The sequence below is a fragment of the Saimiri boliviensis genome, chromosome 17 (genome assembly GCF_048565385.1).
Source record: "Saimiri boliviensis isolate mSaiBol1 chromosome 17, mSaiBol1.pri, whole genome shotgun sequence".
Taxonomy (NCBI): Eukaryota; Metazoa; Chordata; class Mammalia; order Primates; family Cebidae; genus Saimiri; species Saimiri boliviensis.
In genome coordinates, this window is record NC_133465.1 from 64,608,841 (window position 1) to 64,629,530 (window position 20,690).

Here is a 20,690-nt window from a genome sequence, read left to right on the forward strand (position 1 = left end):
AATTGCCTGATCAAATCTTTTACCCACTCTTCTACTGGGTTGGGTATGACTATGTAGATGCTCCTTCTATATTCTGGATACAAGTTGTTTGTTGGATATATTACAACATTATTCAGAGATTCTCAACAGCACCAGCACATTATGGGTCCCAATGAAAATGAGTTACATGAATGCTTGAGTCTGAAAACTCCTCTAAGGAAAGAATGCTTGGACAGATGCAAATATGTATGGTTTTCATGGATATAATTGGATATAGGATATGGGTCCCAAGGAAAACAAAGCAGAACCTTGAATGCAGGTAAAATACCCTCAAACTTTGCCACTGTAGGCCTGTAGTTTCCAGTCACAGGCACTTAAACACTCAAGTTCCCAGAGGCAACTGTAAATTTTTATTCATTCAAAGAATGACGATGCAATGTATCAATGACCAGCCTGCTGTTTGGTTTTGTTTGTTTGAGACGGAGTCTCCCTCTGTTCCCCAGGCTGGAGTGCAATGGCTTGATCTTGGCTTACTGCAACCTCCTCCTCCCGGTTCAAGCGATTCTCCTGCCTCAGCCTCCGGAGTACCAGGGAATACAGGCATGCGCCACCATGCCCGGCTAACTTTTGTATTTTTAGTGGAGTGGGGGTTTCGCCGTGTTGGCCCCGCTGGTCTCGAACCCCTGACCTCTGGCGATCTGCGCACCTCGGCCTCCCAAAGTGCTGGCATTACAGGAGTGAGGCACCGCACCCGACTGGTGAGCAGCCTGCTCCAGGAGCTGAGTAGCCAGCTGTGAAAAAGAGACAATATTCTTGCTCCCAAGAGATATAGGAGACGACAACTTTTAAAATAACGTAATTTCAGACAAGAGACGTAAACTGAATCGGTCGTGGCGGGAGGACGAAAGGGTTGATCTTGCAATTCCCAGACCGGGACACAAGAGAGTCCCGCCCTCGGCCCCGCCTCTATCTTTGCATGCGCCTTCTGATTGGTCGGCGGCGGCCGGCCCCACCCCCCGGAGCGGGGCTCCGCAAGCTGCAGGCGGGCTCCACCGAGATGCAGCGGCGGCTCCGGGTGTCGCCCGGCGGGCCAGGGGCAGCGCGGACCCAAGCCGGGCAGGGGGCGCCCCCCGCGGCACCCGCGCGCTCCTAACGCCCCAGACCCGCCTGCGGGCCCGGATCTTCCCTGCCACCGTCCCACCCGCTGTCCCCGCCCCTCCACCCTTTGTGTCGCCGCCGCCCGCCCGGCGCCCCCGGCTCCGCGGGATCCCGGCCGGGCAAGACCGCGATATTGCGCCAGGCCCCGCGTGGGCGCCCGGCGGGCGGCCGATGGCGAGGGGGCGCGGCGCGGGCGCTGTAGCCCGAGTCCCCTACGCGGGAGGCCCGGCCCGCCTCCGCCGCATTGTCCCGGGCCGCGCGACCCGGCCCTGAGCCGCGCTGCCGCAGCACCCGCCAGCCGCCTGCCGGGCCATGCGGAGAGCCGCTGGGATGGAAGACTTCTCTGCGGAGGAAGAGGAGCCCTGGTACGACCAGCAGGACCTGGAGCAGGGTGAGCGCGGGGGTTCCGGGGGCAGGAAGGCGGGGAGCGCCCGGTGACCCCTGTCCGATTCTCCATTGTTGGGCGCTATCACCCCGGGAGGGGCTGGTCTGGACCCGGCGCGCCCGACTTGGAGGAGCGACACGTCTGGAGAACCCGGACGTGGAGAGAGGGGGCGCTGCCCGAGAAGACGCGGACCGGACGGGTGGAGACCTGCAAAAGTGGGGGGCAGCGGGCACTCTTCCTATTTTCCCAGACGACAGGGCATCCGTCATCCAGCTCGCCCACCCCGTCCTGGAGGCAGCAACTGCCCAGCCGCCCCTGGTATTGTTAACGGGCCTGAGCACTGGCTGGGAGTCTTTGGAGGACGGAAGGCGGCTCCTTCGTCATGTTTTGCTGGGAGGGTGGCGCGCGTGTAGAGGGAAGTTATCTCACGCCAAAGCCAGCAGCACCCGTCCCTGCCAGGATTTATAAGCTCTAAGACTCCCAGAAAGTTTCCCTAACTTGCTTCCTACTCAGGGAGAAGTGGTGCCGGGTCCTTGCCGGTGAAGAAGCAGAAAGTCGAGTCTCCCATCTGCCTTCGAGAGTGGGGAGTCGCCTAGCCCTCCCCTGCCCGGTCCCCTTGCAGATGGCTCCTGGTTTGGAGGGGGTCAAGGTTCGGGAATTCTGGCCAGTGTGCCAGATGAGAGACAGAGTAAAGAGGGATCCACCTCCGCTGCCCACAGCTGCCATCTGAGGGCCTAATGGGCGACTGCAAGGGGGTTGGAAGCTGGTGATGAGGTGGCCGAAGTGACATCATTGGGAGTGGGGGTGGGGCTGTTGGGACAGGAAGGAGGAGGAGACCTGCTGGAGTGAAGTTCGTCTACCCTCTCTTTCCCCAAGATGCCTCATTCTTGGATGGTGAGAGCTGGAAGGGGGCAGGAAATGTGTCCAGGGAGAAGTGACCTTCCCACAGTCTCCAGCAAGCTAGTGGGGTGTGGACACAGGTCTGCTGCAGTCTGTGCGATCGTGGCCTACTGTGGTATGCCCACAGCCTGGTCTCCATCCACAAGGCCCCAGAGGGCTGGCTTTGCCCTCATGTGCAGCACCTACCCAGATCCTGCAGTCCGTGACCTACTTCCCCACATGGCCAAGATTGGCTGGCAGATGAGGCTCTGTCCTTGTGCTCAGGAGCAGGGTTAATCATAGCCTCCGGGGGACCAGGGTGGGACTGGGGATGCTGGGCTAGACCCTGTGATGGTCTGTGCCCTGGACTCTAGCCTCAGCCTCCTTTGCCTGGAATGAGATACAACCCCCCTCAAACTCACACACACACCCACACATTGTGACAATGCCTGCTCCCATCCTGGACACTAAATTTTTCCAGGAACACCTATTAGGCTCCCCTTAAGTACCAGGCACCATCCTGGGAGCTGGGAATAGTTACAGCCCTGACGCTGAAAGTATACCCTGGCAGGTGAAGGAGGCAGGCTTGTAACTAACTGCAAGTGGCACAGTATTTTTTTGTTTTTGTTTTTGTTTTGAGGAGTCTTGCTCTGTCACCCAGGCTGGAATGTAACGGTACAATCTCAGCTCACTGCAACCTCCACCTCCTGGGTTCAAGCGATTCTCCTGCTTCAGTCTCCTGAGTAGCTGGGACTACAGGGACATGTCACCATGCCCGGCTAATTTTTGTATTTTTAGTAGAGACAGGGTTTCACCATGTTGACAGGGCTGGTCTCAAACTCCTGACCTCAAATGATCCGCTTGCCTTGGCATCCCAAAGTGCTGGTATTACAAGCATGAGCCACCGTACCTGGCGGGTGGCACAGTATTATGGGCAGTGGTGAGGGCTTCCTGGAAGAGGCAGACTTGGAAGGAAAGATTGGAAGCTGAGTTCTTGAGAAGACGGTTTTCAGGGAGGCTGATGCTAATATTGTTGCTGTCTCACTTAATTCCTGCACCCCAGTGAAGCCTTTGGCACTATTTCTGGCTCAGATGTGGAAAAGGAGCCAGGGCGTAGGGGTGGGAGATGTGCAGAGATATGCAGCTTCTTGAGAAAGAAAGGTATCTGAGAGTCCACCTGTGCTGGGGGAGGGATGGGCCCTGCAGACCCCTGCTTCTCTGGCCCTGCTGGTCTGCAGCTGTCGGCCTGGCCTGGCAGCCCCAGTGGCAGCCAAAGGCCAGGAACCAGGAGGGAAAGCAGAAATGAGACAGTCTCAGAAGAAACTGGAGCTTCCCACCAAAAGCTGGATGTTTGTTTGCTTGTGGGCCAGGTGCTGTGCTGAGCCTGAGGACACAGTCTCTGCCCTCAGAGGACTCCACATTCCATTAGAGGAGGCAGAAATAGGATCAAACTCACAATGGTGTTAGAGTGTGAGGGATTCTGCAGCTGTTGGCCCAGCGACAGAGACAGCAGAGACTCAGAAAGGTTTATGCTAAGGCCCTTTTGAGCTGGAGACTCCCCAGGAGAGGGAGGGAAGGAGGATTCGGAGGAAGGGATGCTTGTAACCAAGTCATGGAGTGACGTGAGAAGGCTGGAAAGTCAGGATTGAGGAGGCTGAAGGAAGCATCAGACACGGGTACTGAGGCATTCCCATGGGCCCTGCCCACTCTGTGCCCCAGGGGCCAGGCATGGAGAGCTGGATGGTGGGACAGAGCCAGGGCCAAAGGCCAGCCATATTGGGTGTCAGGAGCCTGTTGCATCTCCCAACCCCCAAATTCTCTTCCACACAGCTGCTCCCTGGCTGCCTGTGAGTGGCCCAGAAATGGCTTTCTCGGCCAGCCACCTGGTCTCCCCTCCCATCTGTTTCCTCCTGCCCCAAGGACAGGCCCTGATTCCACTTTCCAGAAGCTTGACTGAAGAGATCCTGTTTGACTTTGGTGCTCTGTCCTGGTGGAAGGCGGCCGTGGGGACAAGCAAGGTCCTAAATTCTCACTGTTCCCTCTGCTCACTGCCACGAGCACCTGTGAAAATAGAAAAAGCCATGAATTATTAAACACTGGCACTCCGTCTCTCACTCCTCCCTCCCCCACCCTGGACCAGGCATGGCAGGCCCTGTGAGTTCCTCTTTCCAGGCTGAGAGGCGGCTGCTGAGTCACAGATTTGAAGTCCTTGGTACCCATGCTCCCTGCTTGCCTTGCTGACCTTGAGTCCTCAGCCTCAGGAGAGCTCTGACCTGGCAACAGGAGGGGGATCCTGCCTCCACCCCAGTTACCCCAAAGGTGACCTGACCGTGATTCTGTGGACCCAGAGTGGCTGACAGTCATGCCCTGGAGCTGAGAATAGGACCCCACAGCCCTGCCAGGTGGTACTCATGTCTACTACCTGGGGCCCACACCCTTACCTTCGTCCTTCCTGTACATGTTCCCTGTCCCTTTGCCACCTCTCTGCTCTGGAATCTATGGTGCCCCAACCAGTGAGGGACAGTGGTGCCCCAGCCAGTGAGGGACAGTGGGATTTCTAGGTTTCTTTTTTTTTTTTTTTTTTTTTTTTTGAGATGGAGTTTCACTCTTGTTGCCCAGGTTGGAGTGCAATGGCATGATCTCAGCTCACCGCAACCTCTGCCTCTCGGGTTAAAGCAATTCTCCTGCCTCAGGCTCCCGAGTAGCTGGGATTACAGGCATGCACCACCATGCCCAGCTAATTTTGTATTTTTAGTAGAGACGGGGTTTCTCCATGTTGGTCAGGCTGGTGGTCTCAAACTCCCAACCTCAGGTGATCCGCCCGCCTCAGCCTGTAATCCCGAAGTGCTGAGATTACAGGCATGAGCCACCACACCTGGCCTTCTAGGTTTCTTTTCTTTTTATTTATTTATTTTTTTTTAAATAAAGACGGAGATTCTCCATGTTGGTCAGGTTGGTCGTTGGTCAGGTTGGTGTCGAACTCCCGACCTCAGGTTATCCACCCACCTCAGCCTCCCAAAGTGCTGGGATTACAGGTGTGAGCCACTGCACCCAGCCTCTAGGTTTCTTTTCAAAGACAGGCTCTGAGCTCCCCAGACATTCCTTCTCAGGCCTCTGGGGTATTGCTTCATGTAAAACCACTAAATCCTCCTGAAGCAGTCTCCAGAAAACCCTAGGGTCCAGGCAGGGGAGGTGCCAGCTCAGACTTAATGTTTTGTTTTTTTTTAAATTTTGACCTGCACAGTTCAAACCCATAGCTCAGATTTAGTACCTTCCCCGGTTTGGTCCAGTGTGTCCCATTCATCTAGCTGTGACAGGCTGTTACTCCGTGTCCACTTTCTACCTAGCCAGCTTCCGCATTCTCCCGTTCCCAGACCTCTCTCCTCTGAGCCTGGAGCAAGCACCAGCCCTCAGCTAGCTGGTGTCCTCTCCCTAGCACTTGGCTCCACTCAGTACCCTGCTCTACAACTTCTAGACTTTTCTCTGGTCCCTCCTGCGTACTTTGAGCACCTTAGCTTGCACTGTGATCCTGTTTCCCTAAAATGATCAGAGACCTGCCTCTCCACCCCCTACAACTTCCATTGTTTCTCTTTCTGCCCATCCCTCAATCACTAGCTGGCCCAAGTCGATCACAGCCTTCAAAGGGCAACCTTTGATGTCTCTGGTGTATAGGTTGATATACCACCCTGGCCTACCAGCATTAGAAATATACACACAGCCCAGACACTCACCTGGAAGCAGGGAGCAAGACATTGCACTGCACTTGGCCTTTCTTCCCTTACCTCTGATTCGGTGGCTTTGCACTCTAGTTAAGCTGCAGGGGCTCCATGCAGGCCATTCACATGGAGCCTGTCCTCAGACACCCACGGCAGGAAGTGGAATCAGTAGCAATGGCCTCTTTGCAGACCATGTAACAGTTTCCAAGAGAGGAAATACTTAGAAGGGTAGCCCTTTGATCTTTTTCATGTATATCTCAACTAGTGAAAACTGTTTAGGGATGAGCTGAATTTCAGCCCCACTATGGAAAACAGGAAGATAGCATGACTCTCTCATTACAAACTGAAAGCAGTCTTGCCCAGCTCCTGAGTCCGGAGTTATGCCACACACATGACATAGCACAGGGCTATACTTTTTTTTGTTTGTTTTTTTGAGATGGAGTCATTCTATCGCCCAGACTGGAGTGCACTAGCACGATCCTGGCTCACTGCAACCTCCACCTCCCAGATTCAAGTAGCTCTCCTGTTTCAGCCTCCTGAGTAGCTGGGATTACAGGTGTGTGCCAGCAGCCCAGCTAATTTATTTTTTTGTAGACACAGGGGTCTCACTGTGTTGCCCAGTTCAATGATCTTTACATCAAACTTCACACTTTGTAGATACCTACAGACTTTTGCCCAACTTACAGTTAACAAATTCATATAGCATGTATCCTCATTCCCATACTAGGTTTATGTTAAGTAACTAGTTTTTGGTTTCTTGGCTTTTTGGTTTTGTTTTTGTTTTAAGATGGAGTCTTGCCCTTGTCACCCAGGCTGGAGTGCAATGGTGCGATCTTGGCTCACTGCAACCTCCACCTCTTGGGTTCAAGCAATTCTCCTGCCTCAGCCTCCTGAATAGCTGGGATTACAGATGCGCACCACCATGTCAGGCTAATTTTTGTATTTTTAGTAGAGATGGGCTTTCCCCGTATTGGCCAGGTTTGTCTCGAACTCCCAACCTTGTGATCTGCCTGCCTTAACCCCCCAAAGTGCTGAGATTACAGGTGTGAGCCACAGCCACCAGGCATTAGGTAATTAGTTTTTCTTGGCATCCTCATCAGAAAGTTAATTGCTCAAGGCTAAAGGTTCTTATCTATGATCTACGATTTGGTTTTTTTTGTTTGTTTGTTTGTTTTTTGAGACGGAGTTTCGCTCTTGTTACCCAGGCTGGAGTGCAATGGCGCGATCTCGGCTCACCGCAACCTCCGCCTCCTGGGTTCAGGCAATTCTCCTGTCTCAGCCTCCTGAGTAGCTGGGATTACAGGCACACGCCACCATGCCCAGCTGATTTTTTTTGTATTTTTAGTAGAGACGGGTTTCACCATGTTGACCGGGATGGTCTCGATCTCTTGACCTCGTGATCCACCCGCCTCGGCCTCCCAAAGTGCTGGGATTACAGGCTTGAGCCACCACGCCCGGCCCTGGTTTCTTTGTTGTTGTTTTAAATGGCTGAGGTGGTGTCTCCAGGAGACATCAGGACACAGGGCCCTCCTTTGGCTAAAACCCAGCCCTGGAGGCTCCACTTTGGCTGTTTCAAAAGCTCACCTCTGTGCACAGGAGCAGACAGGCTCGGTGGCTGGTCAGGGCCCTCCGCCTCTCATAAGGCAAAGCCAGTTCTGTCACCAGCTTGGCTGTAGGCCCAAGGCTCTGCCCTCAGCTGCCCACCAAGAGTCACTGCTTGCCCAGCTCATCCCAAAGGAAAACTTCCACCCCAGGTCTAGGTTTCTTTTCAAAGACATCCCTTGGGCTCCCCAGCCATTCCTTCTCAGGCCTCTGTCAAATGCACAGCAAGGGCTCAGCTGAAACAGCCGTTTATCTAGGAAGCTTTCTGTCCGGGCGTATACAGCCCATCCATCCTCCAGGGACCCTAGAACTGTCGCTATTTCTAAAAAGAGAAAGCAGTAGAGAGCTGGATCCCTGAACCACATCGTATTGGCCCCAGTAGAGTTGCCTTTACACGTCTTGATCTGATTTACATCGTCAGCCTAGATTGAGAGCTGTTTTAAGAAGCAGCCTCATAAAGTGAAACAGACCAGTGCTTTCCCAGACAGTGTTTTACGGGATGCCTCAAGAAGGACTACTTTTTGTCCCAGGAATTCTGTTTCTAGACCTACCTTTTGTTCCAGGTTTCTGGAACCTGGAACAGGTTTTGTTTCTAGACCTACCCTTTGTTTAAGGAATTCTGTGTCCTAAGGAACTGCAGTGATTTGCACAAAATGTTTTATACAAGAAAGTTAATTAGTTTCTTTCTTTTTTTCAGAGATAGGGTCTTGCTTTGTCTCACTGGAATGCAGTGGCGCAATCAGAGATTACTCTAATTTGAAACTCCTGGACTCAAGCAATCCTCCCACATCAACCTCCCTAGTAGCTGCAACCACAAACATGTACCACCTTGCCTGGCTAATTTTTACAATTTTTTTGTAGAGATGAGGTCTCGGGCAGGTATGGTGGGTCAGGCCTGTAATCCCAGCACTTTGAGAGGCTGAGGCAGTGGAGCACGAGGTCAAGAGATTGAGACCATCCTGGTCAACATGGCCAAACCCCTTCTCTACTAAAAATACAAAAATTAGCTGGGCGTGGTAGCACACGCCTGGCAGCTGAAGCAAGAAAATCGCTTGAACCCAGAGGGTGGAGGTTGCAGTGAGCTGAGATTGGGCTACTTCTCTCCAGCCTGGAGATATAGCGAGACTGTCTCAAAAAAAAAAAAAAAGAGAGAGAGAGAGAGAGAGAGATGGGGTCTTGCTGTTTCCCAGGCTAGTCTAACTTTTGGCCTCAAGCGATCCTCCCATCTCAGCCTCTCAAAGCACTGGAATTATAGGAATGAACCACTGTGCCCAGTCTACAGTTTGCTTTTCTTTTTGAGAGACAAGGTCTCGCTCTCTCACTCCAAGTTGGAGTGCAGTGACACAATCACAGCTCACCAAGTAGCTGGGACAACAAGTGTGTACCACCATACCCAACTAATTATTTTTTGTAAAGACATGGTCCCATTATATTGCCCAGGCTGGTCTTGAACTCCTTTGCTAAAACAGTCCTCCCACCTCGGCCTCCTGAAGTGCTGGGATCACAGGCGTGAGCCACCATGCCTGGCCTGGCCTATAATTTTTAAATCAGTCTTTTGTTATTGTTATTGTTGTTGTTTGTGTTTTGTTTTGTTTTGTTTTTGTTTTTGTTTTTGTTTTTTTTAGACGGAGTTTCGCTCTTGTTACCCAGGCTGGAGTGCAATGGCGCGATCTCGGCTCACCGCAACCTCCGCCTCCTGGGTTCAGGCAATTCTCCTGCCTCAACCTCCTGAGTAGCTGGGATTACAGGCACGTGCCACCATGCCCAGCTAATTTTTTTATATTTTTAGTAGAGATGGGGTTTCACCATGTTGACCGGGATGGTCTCGATCTCTTGACCTCGTGATCCACCCGCCTCGGCCTCCCATAGTGCTGGGATTACAGGCTTGAGCCACCGCGCCCGGCCTGTTTTGTTTTTTTTTGAGGGGGAGTTTATTGGGGATTTTTTGAGACAGGGTCTTTCTCTGTCACCTAGGCTGGAGTGCAGTGGCACAATCTCTGTTCACTGCAACCTCTGTCTCCCAGGATCAAGTGATCCTCCTGCCTCAGCCTCCTGAGTGGCTGGGACCACAGGCACACGCTACCATGCCTGGCTAATTTTTATGTTTTTAGTAGAAACAGGGTTTTACCATGTTGGTCAGGCTGGTCTCGAACTGCTGACTTCAAGCGATCCAGCTGCCTTGGCCTCCCAAAGTGCTGGGATTACAGGAATTAGCCACTTTGCCCCACCTAAATCACCGGTTTTTAAACTTTCTGTACGGTTTGATTTTTTTTTTATATCGATTATGCCTTATGAAAAACATTAAAGATATTTTTAAAAGAAAACAGCCTGTGAACTCAGCCTGAGCCTGCTCTAACAAATTATTTAAAAACCCACCCTCTCTCACCTTTCTCTCTCTCTGGATTAAGCTGCCTAAATCTTTTTTTTTTTTTTTTCCTTAACAGCTTTATTGAGATTTAATTAACACACAATTCACTCATTCAAAGTGTGCAATTTAATGGTTTTTATTATAGTCACAGAGTTGTGCAACCATCACCACAATCAATTTTCCAATATTTTTATCACCCTGCCTCTCTAGAAACAAAAAACAATGCAGGCGCAGTGTCTCATGCCTGTAATCCCAGCGCTTCGGGAGGCCGAGGTGGTTGGGTTGCTTGAGGTCAGGAGGTTCAGATCAGCCTGACCAACATGGTGAAACTCCGTCTCTATTAAAAATACAAAAATTAGCTGGACATGGTGGTGGGTGCCTGTAATCCCACCTACTTGGGAGGCTGAGGCAGGAAAATGGCTTGAATCTGAGAGGCAGAGGTTGCAGAGAGCTGAGATTGCCCCGCTGCACTCCAGCCTGGGAGACAAAGCAAGGCTCCATCTTAAAAAAAAAAAAAAAAAGCAAAAAGAAACAAGATATAATAAATATATGTAATATACATGTGTGTGTTGGGAGGACTGTATCCACTCCAAATGTCTAGGTACCATCATACAACTCAGAGCCACAAATAGAATTGTTAGGGATTTTAGTATCTGCCGTTTCCTCCTAACTCCTTCTCTCTACCCACCCATCTTCCACAACATCCCCCTAAAAACAGGACAGTTCCCTCCCAGCCTTTCTGACGTGTGCTCATTTCCCTTGGACTGGGGTCGGGGAGGGAAGGTTCTATAGGGTACAAGTACCAGGGCTGCTGGGGGAAGAGGATGGTTCTGCTGCCCAGGGAAAGGAGAAGGTTTGAGAGAGGGGCACACGTCACTAGGGTCAATTGGTACCCAACCAAAAGGAAAACACCTGGATTCTCCCCCTACATGGACATAAGCCAGCCGGGTGACCATGGTTAAGTCACCCTGCTGTCCTGCTTGTTATCCATAAAATCAAGAAGTTGGGCCAAAGAGTTCTGAATCCTCTTCCAATTTTAATATTCAGCAAGCCCTTCTGCTCTCTCTGCCTCTCAGCAAGCAGGAGAATTGCCCTCCTTTTTTTTTTAATGAGACGGAGTCTTGTTATGTCACCCAGGCTGGAGTGCAGTAGCATGATCTCGGCTCATTGCAACCTCTGCCTCCCAGGTTTAAGCCATTCTTCTGCCTCAGCCTCCCAAGTATCTGGGACTACAGGCTTGCGCCACCACGCCTGGCTAATTTTTATATTTTTGGTAGAGATGGAGTTTCACCACGTTGGTTGGTCTGGTCTCGAACTCCTGACTTCAAGTGATCCTCCCACCTTTCCCTCCCAAAGTGCTGGGATTACAGGCATGAGCCACTGCACCCAGCCTCCTATTCAACCTTCGAAGTCCAACTCGGAAACTGCTCGTTTGCCTGAGTCTCCCAGAGAGAGTAAAGCTCTCCCTTGCCTATCATCCCATGGCACCTCACCCCTATGTCCATCCATGCTCTTGTCAATCACTCACTCATTCTTCCAAAAAGACAAATTATGCACTGACTCTGCTAGATACTGTCCTGGGACCTGGGGATATTCATGAGCAAAACAGATAAAAGTCCCTGCTCCACCAGGTGCTGTGACTCATTTTGAGAGTCACAGCATTTTGAGAGGCCAAAGTAGGAGGGTCACTTGAGGCCAGGAGTTTGAGACTAGCCTGGGCAATAGTCCCTGTCTCTACAAAAAGTTCTTAAAAATTTTGTACTACCCCTGCAGTCTCAGCAACCAGTTCCACACCTATTCCCAGGCGAGAGAGATCATATGCGCTGCAGCCTTGAACTGGGCTCAAGGGATCCTATCCCAGGCAGCCCTATTGCACCACCTTTTTTTTAAAAAAAAAAAAAAAAAAATAGAGATGGGCCGGGCGCGGTGGCTCAAGCCTGTAATCCCAGCACTTTGGGAGGCCGAGGCGGGTGGATCACGAGGTCAAGAAATCGAGACCATCCTGGTCAACATGGTGAAACCCCGTCTCTACTTAAAATACAAAAATTAGCTGGGTGTGGTGGCGCGTGCCTATAATCCCAGCTACTCAGGAGGCTGAGGCAGGAGAATTGCCTGAACCCAGGAGGCAGAGGTTGCGGTGAGCCGAGATCGCGCCATTGCACTCCACCCTGGGTAACAAGAGTGAAACTCCGTCTCAAAAAAAAAAAAAAATAGAGATGAAGTCTCACCATGTTACCCTAGGAGGCTGAGGGAGGAGGATTGCTTAAGCCCAGGAGCTCAAGGCTGCAGCGTAGATGATCACACCTGTGAATACACACTGCACTCCAACCTGGGCACCATCTCTTAAAAAAAAAAAATGTGGCCGGGCGCGGTGGCTCAAGCCTGTAATCCCAGCACTTTGGGAGGCCGAGGCGGGTGGATCACAAGGTCAAGAGATCGAGACCAGCCTGGTCAACATGGTGAAACCCCGTCTCTACTAAAAATACTAAAAATTAGCTGGGCATGGTGGCACGTGCCTGTAATCCCAGCTACTCAGGAGGCTGAGGCAGGAGAATTGCCTGAACCCAGGAGGCGGAGGTTGCGGTGAGCCGAGATCGCGCCATTGCACTCCAGCCTGGGTAACAAGAGCGAAACTCCGCCTCAAAAAAAAAAAAAAAAAAAAAAAGCAACAGCTGGGATTGCAAAAAAAAAAAAAAAAAACTGCCCCATGAGCTCACAGCTAGTTGGGGGAGATGAAGAAGATAAAGGAGTAACTTGCTTGGGAAATTAGATGGTGCTAAATGCTAAGGAGAAAACTGAAGCGGGGGAGAGAATGCAGAGCAGGGAACAGTGTGACTTTGAATCAAGTGGTTGGGGAAAGATCAAAGGTGATAGGCACAGAATTGAAGGAGAAGGGGGAGCAAGTCCTGGCGGTGTCAGAAAAGAACATTCCAGGTAGAAATAACAATTCCAGGCAGAAATAACAATCAGTGCAAAGGCTTAGCTCCCGTCTTACCTCTCCTCCCAGGCCTGGAGGCTCCCACTGTCTTGGTTACGTTGGGGTCACCTAGAGAAGATGCTTGTAACATGGATGGGGGTCCTCTGCTTTGTTCTCATGCTCGTGTTTCTCCTGTCCTAGACTTGCACCTAGCTGCAGAGCTGGGGAAGACTCTGCTGGAGAGGAATAAGGAGCTGGAGGGGTCCCTGCAGCAGATGTACTCCACCAATGAGGAACAAGTGCAGGAGATCGAGGTGAGGGCCCTGCATGTGCTTGCCCACACCCCTCAGGGGCCCCTTGGCCTGTGCGTGCCTCTACGAAACTTAGAATAAAGTGCCCTTTGGGAGGCCGAGGCGGGCGGATCACGAGGTCAAGAGATCGAGACCATCCTGGCCAATATGGTGAAACCCCATCTCTACTAAAAAATTACAAAAGTTAGCTGGGCGTGGTGGCGCGTGCCGGTAGTCCCAGCTACTGGAGAGGCTGAGGCAGGAGAATTACTTGAACCCAGGAGGCGGAGATTGCAGTGAGCCGAGATTGCGCCACTGAACTCCAGCCTGGTGCCTGGTGACAGGGCAAGACTCTGTCTCAAAAAAAATAAAGTGCTTGCTTATCAGACACAGCCGTGGCCCAATGGCCTGGTACAGTTCACAACCATGCTGTCCTATACAAGGATAACACAGCTATCCCAGGCAGCCCTATTGTGCCACGTTTTGTTTTGTGACGGAGTCTTGCTCCTTTGCCAAGGCTGGAGTGCAGTGGTGCAATCTTGGCTCACTGCAACCTCCACCTCCCCGATTCAAGCGATTCTCCTGCCTCAGCCTCCTGAGTAGCTGGGATTACAGGCACATGCAACCATGCCCAGCTAATTTTTGTATTTTTAGTAGAGACAAGGTTTCACCATGTTGGTCAGGCTGGTCTTGAACTCCTGACCCAGGGATCCATCCACCTCGGCCTCCCAAAGTGCTGGGATTACAGGTGTGAGCCACTGTGCCTGGCCTTTTTTTCTTTTTTTTGAACAGAGACCAGGTCTCACCATGTTGCCCACGCTAGTCTCTAACTCCTGAGCTCAAGTGATCCTCCTGCCTCAGCCTCCCAAAGTGCTAGGCTTACAGGCATGAGCTGCCACACCCAGCCTGAACTACCATTTTTTAGCCCCACTCAGCTGAAGACAGACACATCAAAGCAAACTTGTCCTTAAACGGGGGAGGAGGGGCCGGTCGTGGTGGCTCATGCTTGTAATCCCAGCACTTTGGGAGGCCTAGGTGGGTGAATTACTTGAGCCCAGGCAATGTATCGAAACCTTGTCTCTACAAAAAATACAAAAATTAGCTGGGCATGGTGGCATGCACCTGTGGTCCTAGCTACTCAAGAGGCTGAGGTAAGAGGATTGTTTGAGCCTGGAGGCTGAGGCTGCAGTGAGCCGTGATTGTGCCACTGCACTCCAGCCTAGGGGACAGCAGGAGACCCTGTCTTAAAAATAAATAAATAAAATAAAATAATTTTTTTTTTAGACAGTTTCCCTGTGTTGCTGAGGCTGGAGTGCAGTGGCACAATCTCGGCTTACTGCAACTTCCGCCTCCTGGGTTCAAGCAATTCTCCTGCCTCAGCCTCCCAAGTAGCTGAGACTACATGTACCCGCCACCATGCCCAGCTAATTTTTGTATTTTCTGGAGACAGCATTTCACCATGTTGGCCAGAATGGTCTAGATCTCCTGACCTTGTGATCCACCCGCCTCCACCTCCCAAAGTGCTGGGATTACAGGCATGAGCCACCGCTCACAGCCTATAAAAGAATTTAAAAGTAAAAAAAAAAAAAAGAGGCCAGTGTGGTGGCTTATGCCTGTAATCCCAGCACTTTGGGAGGCAGAGGTGGGCAGATCACTGGAGATCAGCAGTTCAATACCAACCTAGCTAATATGGTGAAACCCTGTCTCTACTAAAAATACAAAAATTGGCCAGGCATGGTGGCAGACACCTATAGTTCCAGCTACTCAGGAGGCTGAGGCATGAAAATCACCTGAACCTGGGAGGCAGAGGTTGCAGTGAGCCGAGATTGTGCCACTGTACTCCAACCTGGGCATCGGAGCGAGACTGTCTCAAAAAAAAAAAAAGAAAAGAAAAGAAAAACGACAAAAAAAAAAAAAGAAGTAGGAGGCGTGTCTAGGCAGAGAATTTGCCCCTGCCCAATTCTAAAAGGTTACTCAATGTCCTCCCACCGCCAGTACCTAACCAAGCAGCTGGACACGCTGCGGCACGTGAACGAGCAGCACGCCAAAGTCTATGAGCAGCTGGACCTGACAGCCCGGGACCTGGAGCTGACCAACCACAAGCTGGTGCTGGAGAGTAAGGCTGCCCAGCAGAAGATCCACGGGTGAGGGCCCGGCTGAGGGCTGGGGGCCAGGCGAGGGAGAGCCCAGGACTGGGTGTACACGTGGGCCTGTGGGCGGGTGGGTGTGACTTGTGCACTTCTCCCTAGGAACCTGGGATGGAAGTCAGCTTGCCCTTGTTGATTTTGTGTGATTTAACATTCAGGGCACAACCTTGCTTTAAGCACCAACTATGCATCAGGCTCTGGTATAGACACTGGGGATGCAACAGTGAGGAAACAAAGACATCGTCCTGCACTGTAAGAGCTCACAGCCTGGAAGAGAAGGCAGGCATGTCCATTTTTTTTTTTTTTTTTTTGAGATGGAGTTTTGTTCTTGTTGCCCAGGCTGGAGTGCAATGGCATGATCTCAGCGCACGTAAACCTCCCAGGTTCAAGCGATTCTCCTGCCTCAGCCTCCCGAGTAGCTGAGATTACAGGCATGCGCCACTACACCTGGCTAATTTTGTATTTTTAGTAAAGACAGGGTTTCTCTATGTTGGTCAGGCTAGTCTCGAACTCCCAATCTCAAGTGATCAGCCCACCTCAGCCTCCCAAAGTGCTGGGATTACAGGTGTGAGCCTCCTCGCCCAACCGGCATGTAAATATTTTATGGCAGTGCAGGACAATAAGTGATAGAGGAGTGACAAGGAACTGAGGTGGCACAGAGGAGATGTGATCAGCTCGCCCGGTAGGTATAAAAGAGGGGCGGGTCCTTGGGCATGCAGCGAATTCCCCACCCTACCTCAGACAGCAGCTCAAGGGTACCTGTCTGTCCCCTACCCCACATCCCTCCATCTTCAGGGAGCCAGGGCTGCAGTGAGGCACACTGACCCCATCCCCTTAAAGTGCCTCGTTTATGTGTCCACCTCCTCATCCCCAGGCTGACAGAGACCATTGAGTGCCTCCAGGCTCAGGTGGAGGAGCTGCAGGCCCAGGTGGAGCAACTGAGGGGCCTGGAGCAGCTGCGAGTGCTCCGGGAGAAGCGGGAACGCAGACGTACCATCCATACCTTCCCCTGCCTCAAGGAGCTGTGCACCAGCCCCTGGTAGGTGAGAGCGCTGCTTCGTGTCTGTGGGATTGCCAGCCAGGGGAAGAAGGCGAGGCCGCAGGCAGCAGGGGAAATGAGAGCTGGTGCATCATCCAGGCCATCAGGGAGACTGGTCCTGTTGCTAATGATAGTCACAGCAGCTGGCGTTTACTGAGCACTGACTGTGTGCTGCCACTGTGCTGACTGAATTCTTATCATAACGCTGTCGGGGTGTTTTATTATGCCTATTCTCCAGATGAGAAAATTGAAGCTCAGAGGTTATGTGTCTTATCCAAGTTCACCCGTTTAGTAAGAGGTACAGCCAGGATGTTAACTCAGGAGGGGTAACTCCACTGTGCTTTTCGGTTCCCGTTAAATCTAAGACCAGACAACCACTTAATAATGGAAAAATACCTGTTACCTATGTAGTGGGTGTTTCGATAAGGGTCCTCGCAGGAAACAGTCCCTTACACAGAGTCATGGAGAAGTTAAATGAAAAAGAGGTGTGGGCAGGGTGTAGGGAAACCACTGAGAGACTCTAGCGCCCCAGGGTTGCAGCAGAGAGGGCCTGCTACCAGCCCTAGGCCTCAAAGAGCAAGGGAGAAGGGAGGTTCCCAGCACCTAGACGGCATGAAGAGGGTTGCCTGGCCACCATTAAGCATGAAGAGCCCAGGGAGAATACACCCCACGGCCTCTACTTCCCCCTCGGACCTCTAGCCAGTGCCTCCCCTCCCATGGACCAAGCTCAGAAAAGAAGGAGGACACCTGGCAGAGGTAGTCCGTGGTGGTCAGCCTCTCGGGGCAGAGAACAGGGGGAGAAGGGTGGAAGAGAGTGGAGAGCCAGCAGAGAGGAGCAAACAGTTATTTCAGCCTAGAGAACAAGAGAGATGTAAGCGCCCTGGCTGGGCTGCTTGGCCTTGGCCGTGACCACTGCCGTCTCCTCCGCTCCCACCCCGCTTGGCTCCCCACCAGGTGCAAGGATGCTTTCCGCCTGCACAGTTCCTCCCTGGAGCTGGGCCCGCGACCCCTGGAGCAGGAGAACGAGCGGCTGCAAACCCTGGTGGGGGCGCTGCGCTCCCAGGTGAGCCAGGAGCGGCAGCGCAAGGAGCGGGCGGAGCGCGAGTACACAGCGGTGCTGCAGGAGTACTCGGAGCTGGAGCGGCAACTGTGCGAGAAAGAGGCCTGTCGCCTGCGCGTGCAGGAGCTGGAGGCCGAGCTGCTGGAGCTGCAGCAAATGAAGCAGGCCAAGACCTACCTGCTGGGCCCGGACGACCACCTGGCCGAGGCCCTGCTCGCACCCCTCACGCAGGCTCCTGAAGCCGACGATCCCCAGCCCGGCCGCGGGGACGACTCGGGTGCCCAGGACGGCGTCTCCTCGCCGGCCGCCTCCCCAGGCCACGTGGTGCGCAAGAGCTGCAGCGACACCGCGCTCAACGCCATCGTGGCCAAAGACCCAGCCAGCCGGCACGCAGGCAACCTCACGCTGCACGCCAACAGCGTACGCAAGCGGGGCATGTCCATCCTGCGGGAGGTGGACGAGCAGTACCACGCGCTGCTGGAGAAGTACGAGGAGCTGCTGAGCAAATGCCGGCAGCACGGGGCCGGGGTGCGGCACGCCGGCGTGCAGACCTCGCGCCCCATCTCGCGGGACAGCTCGTGGAGGGACCTGCGGGGGGGTGAAGAGGGCCAGGGGGAGGCCAAGGTGGGCGAGAAGAGCCTGAGCCAGCACGTGGAAGCCGTAGACAAGCGGCTGGAGCAGAGCCAGCCAGAGTACAAGGCACTCTTCAAGGAGATCTTCTCCAGGATCCAGAAGACCAAGGCTGACATCAACGCCACCAAAGTCAAGACGCACAGCAGCAAGTGACCCTTGCCTGACCTGCAGCCTCCCTCAGGGTGGAGGCTGTGGGTCCCTCAGGCCTGGGGGGTGCAGCCTCCAGAGAGTGAGCACCCTTTAGCGGCCAGCCACAGCAGCACGCCGCCCCCTGATCCGGACGCACAGCATGTTCCCTGCTGAGCAGAGGCAGCCCACCTGTCCTGCCTCCCAGGAGCCCTTGGCCACCTCGCGCCAGCCCAAAGGCGCAGCTCAGAGTTCAAAGCCAAATGTCCCCACTCCCCCAGGGATCCCCCAGCTCCCCTAGTCCCCGGCTTCCTGACCCTGCGCCTCACCTTCAAGCTGGTGACCAGGCTTCTGAAAGCCATTCTGGATCAGTTGGCTTTTTTAAATTTTTTGGTTACGTTTATTTTTTCTAAGAGATTTGCAATGCAAGGTCTCCTTGACCCCTTGCCACAACTGGAAACACTTGAAAGGGGGACCCCAGAGCCAGCTGTTTCAGGGGTTTCCTGGACCACCTACTGCTTCTCCCCAGCCCTGATGCGCTGATATTTCCTTAGCACCAGCTGTCCCACCCCCAGGGTCTGACCAGGTCAGACATGTCCCCTGTCATGCAGAGCAGGAAGCCTGAGCTGGGCCCAGAGTGTCCCTGCCCCAGCCCTGCCAAGGACAGGCTTCTCCCTGGATACCCTGGGCCCACCGCAGATCTGTAGCTAGTCAGAGGAGGAGGAGAAGGAGCCCCTCCGCAGAGCAGTGCACTGTGTCCTTCAGAGCCGGCCTCCTCGGCTTCCAGCCCCAGAAATCCCTGCCGGGCTTTAAGCCTTCCAAGGGCCGGGACAGTGGGGTGCCCCGATCCCTTCAAACCGCCTCCAGCTAACCGAGCTTGGCCTCTGCCTCTCCACTCTGTGCTTGCCCCACCTCAGGGACCATGATGTCTCATTCACTGCACACTCCCCACAGGCCAACCCTGGCACAGGTCATGTCTGCAGCCCCCAGAATGTTCTGGACCTGCACTACCAGCCAGTGGTCCCAGTGTCCACGCCTGCCTCCCCTTCACTGGGGACTGGGATTTTCACCCCCTGCTGCATCGTGTTGAATTGGAATGGGGTTAAGGAACATATTCCCTCCCTCCCTTCCTCCCATATATTGCCTGCTCTTAACCTCCCACCTTTGTGGGGGGCTTTTGAGGACCCAGCTGGGTCAGGGATTTTGCTTCAAGATGTCAGAGAGTCAAGGTTCAGCTAAGAGACACCCAGGTCCCCAGCTTGCCCTGAGCAGTCCTCCAGGGCTTCTAGTTCCTTCTGCCACCCTTCCTGAGACCCTAGAAACCAGAGGAGCCATACAGTCAGCGGGAGGCAGGGGCCCTGGCCTCTGCACCGGGAGCCCAGTGGAAACCTTCATGCCTTATTTATTTCTAATGGGTAAAGGGGTTTTCTTACCAAGCATCCCTGACCTCCTGGAAACACCACCTGCTTTCTGAGCGGCACTGTGATGGGAGCTGGTGGTGACTGCGTCCCTCTGTACATGCAACTTGGAAACTTTTGTCTTTGGGGCCAGGCAGCTCCCTGCCCTCCATGTGTCTCTGTTTTCTGGGGGAGTGGAGTGTGGAAGGGTGAGGGAAGAGCTCCAGCCTGTTTGCTCCCCAGCTCTGTAGTGGCAGACCAGCGTCACCTTTGAAGTATACATGAGAGAAATATATTTACAAATGCTTTATTCTCTTCTTTAATAAAAAATGCACCAGTATTCTAAAAGCAGAAATGGCCCATCTCTGTGTATCTCACACACCTGCCTTGCATCACTCCCAGCCATGGGAGAGGGTAGCATCCTGGGTCCCATTTCCCTGAGACAGAACAGCGCCAAATAGCAGGCCTAGGCAGAAGTTTCTGTATTTATTGCAAGCCAGCTAGGGATACATGGTGAACAACTCAGCAGGGCTCCTCCTCCCTTGGAGTTTACATTCTGGTGTGGGGAGATCCACCCAAAATATACTAACAAAAGATGGCATGATGGAAAAATCAGGGCAGGAGGGCAGTGCTACCTCAGCTAGAGCACATGACCTCAACAGGGTGAACCAAGTTTTAAAAAAAATTCGGCCCAGCGTGGTGGCTCACGCCTGTAATCCCAGCACTTTGGGAGGCTAAGGTGGGTGGATCATGAGGTCAGCAGATCAAGACCATCCTGGCTAAGACAGTGAAATCCCATCTCTACTAAAAATACAAAAAAAAAAAAAAAAAGCCAGGTGTGGTGGCATGTGCCTGTAGTCCCAGCTACTTGGGAGGCTGAGGCAGAAGAATCGCTTGAACCAGGGAGGCAGAGGTTGCAGTGAGCCGAGATCGCACCACTGCACTCCAGCCTGGGTGACAGAGTGAGATTCTATCTTTAAAAAAAAAAAAAAAA

The 20,690-nt window shown here is 52.9% G+C and overlaps 1 protein-coding gene across 2 annotated transcripts; it reads left to right on the forward strand.

The window, feature by feature from the left end:
- Nucleotides 1-1,374: 1,374 nt before the first annotated feature.
- On the forward strand, nt 1,375-20,051 carry LOC101044191 (cerebellar degeneration-related protein 2-like). Of its 2 annotated transcripts, none has more exons than XM_074388946.1 (5): nt 1,375-1,528; nt 13,206-13,318; nt 15,290-15,438; nt 16,316-16,477; nt 17,432-20,051. In XM_074388946.1, the coding sequence occupies exons 1-5, from the start codon at nt 1,450-1,452 to the stop codon at nt 18,324-18,326; spliced, it is 1,398 nt and encodes a 465-aa protein (XP_074245047.1). In that variant the 5' UTR covers nt 1,375-1,449; the 3' UTR covers nt 18,327-20,051. The 2 variants fall into 2 exon arrangements, with proteins under 2 accessions (XP_074245047.1, XP_074245048.1); XM_074388947.1 differs by lacking the exon at nt 1,375-1,528 and adding an exon at nt 1,535-4,803.
- The last annotated feature ends 639 nt before the right edge of the window (nt 20,052-20,690 follow it).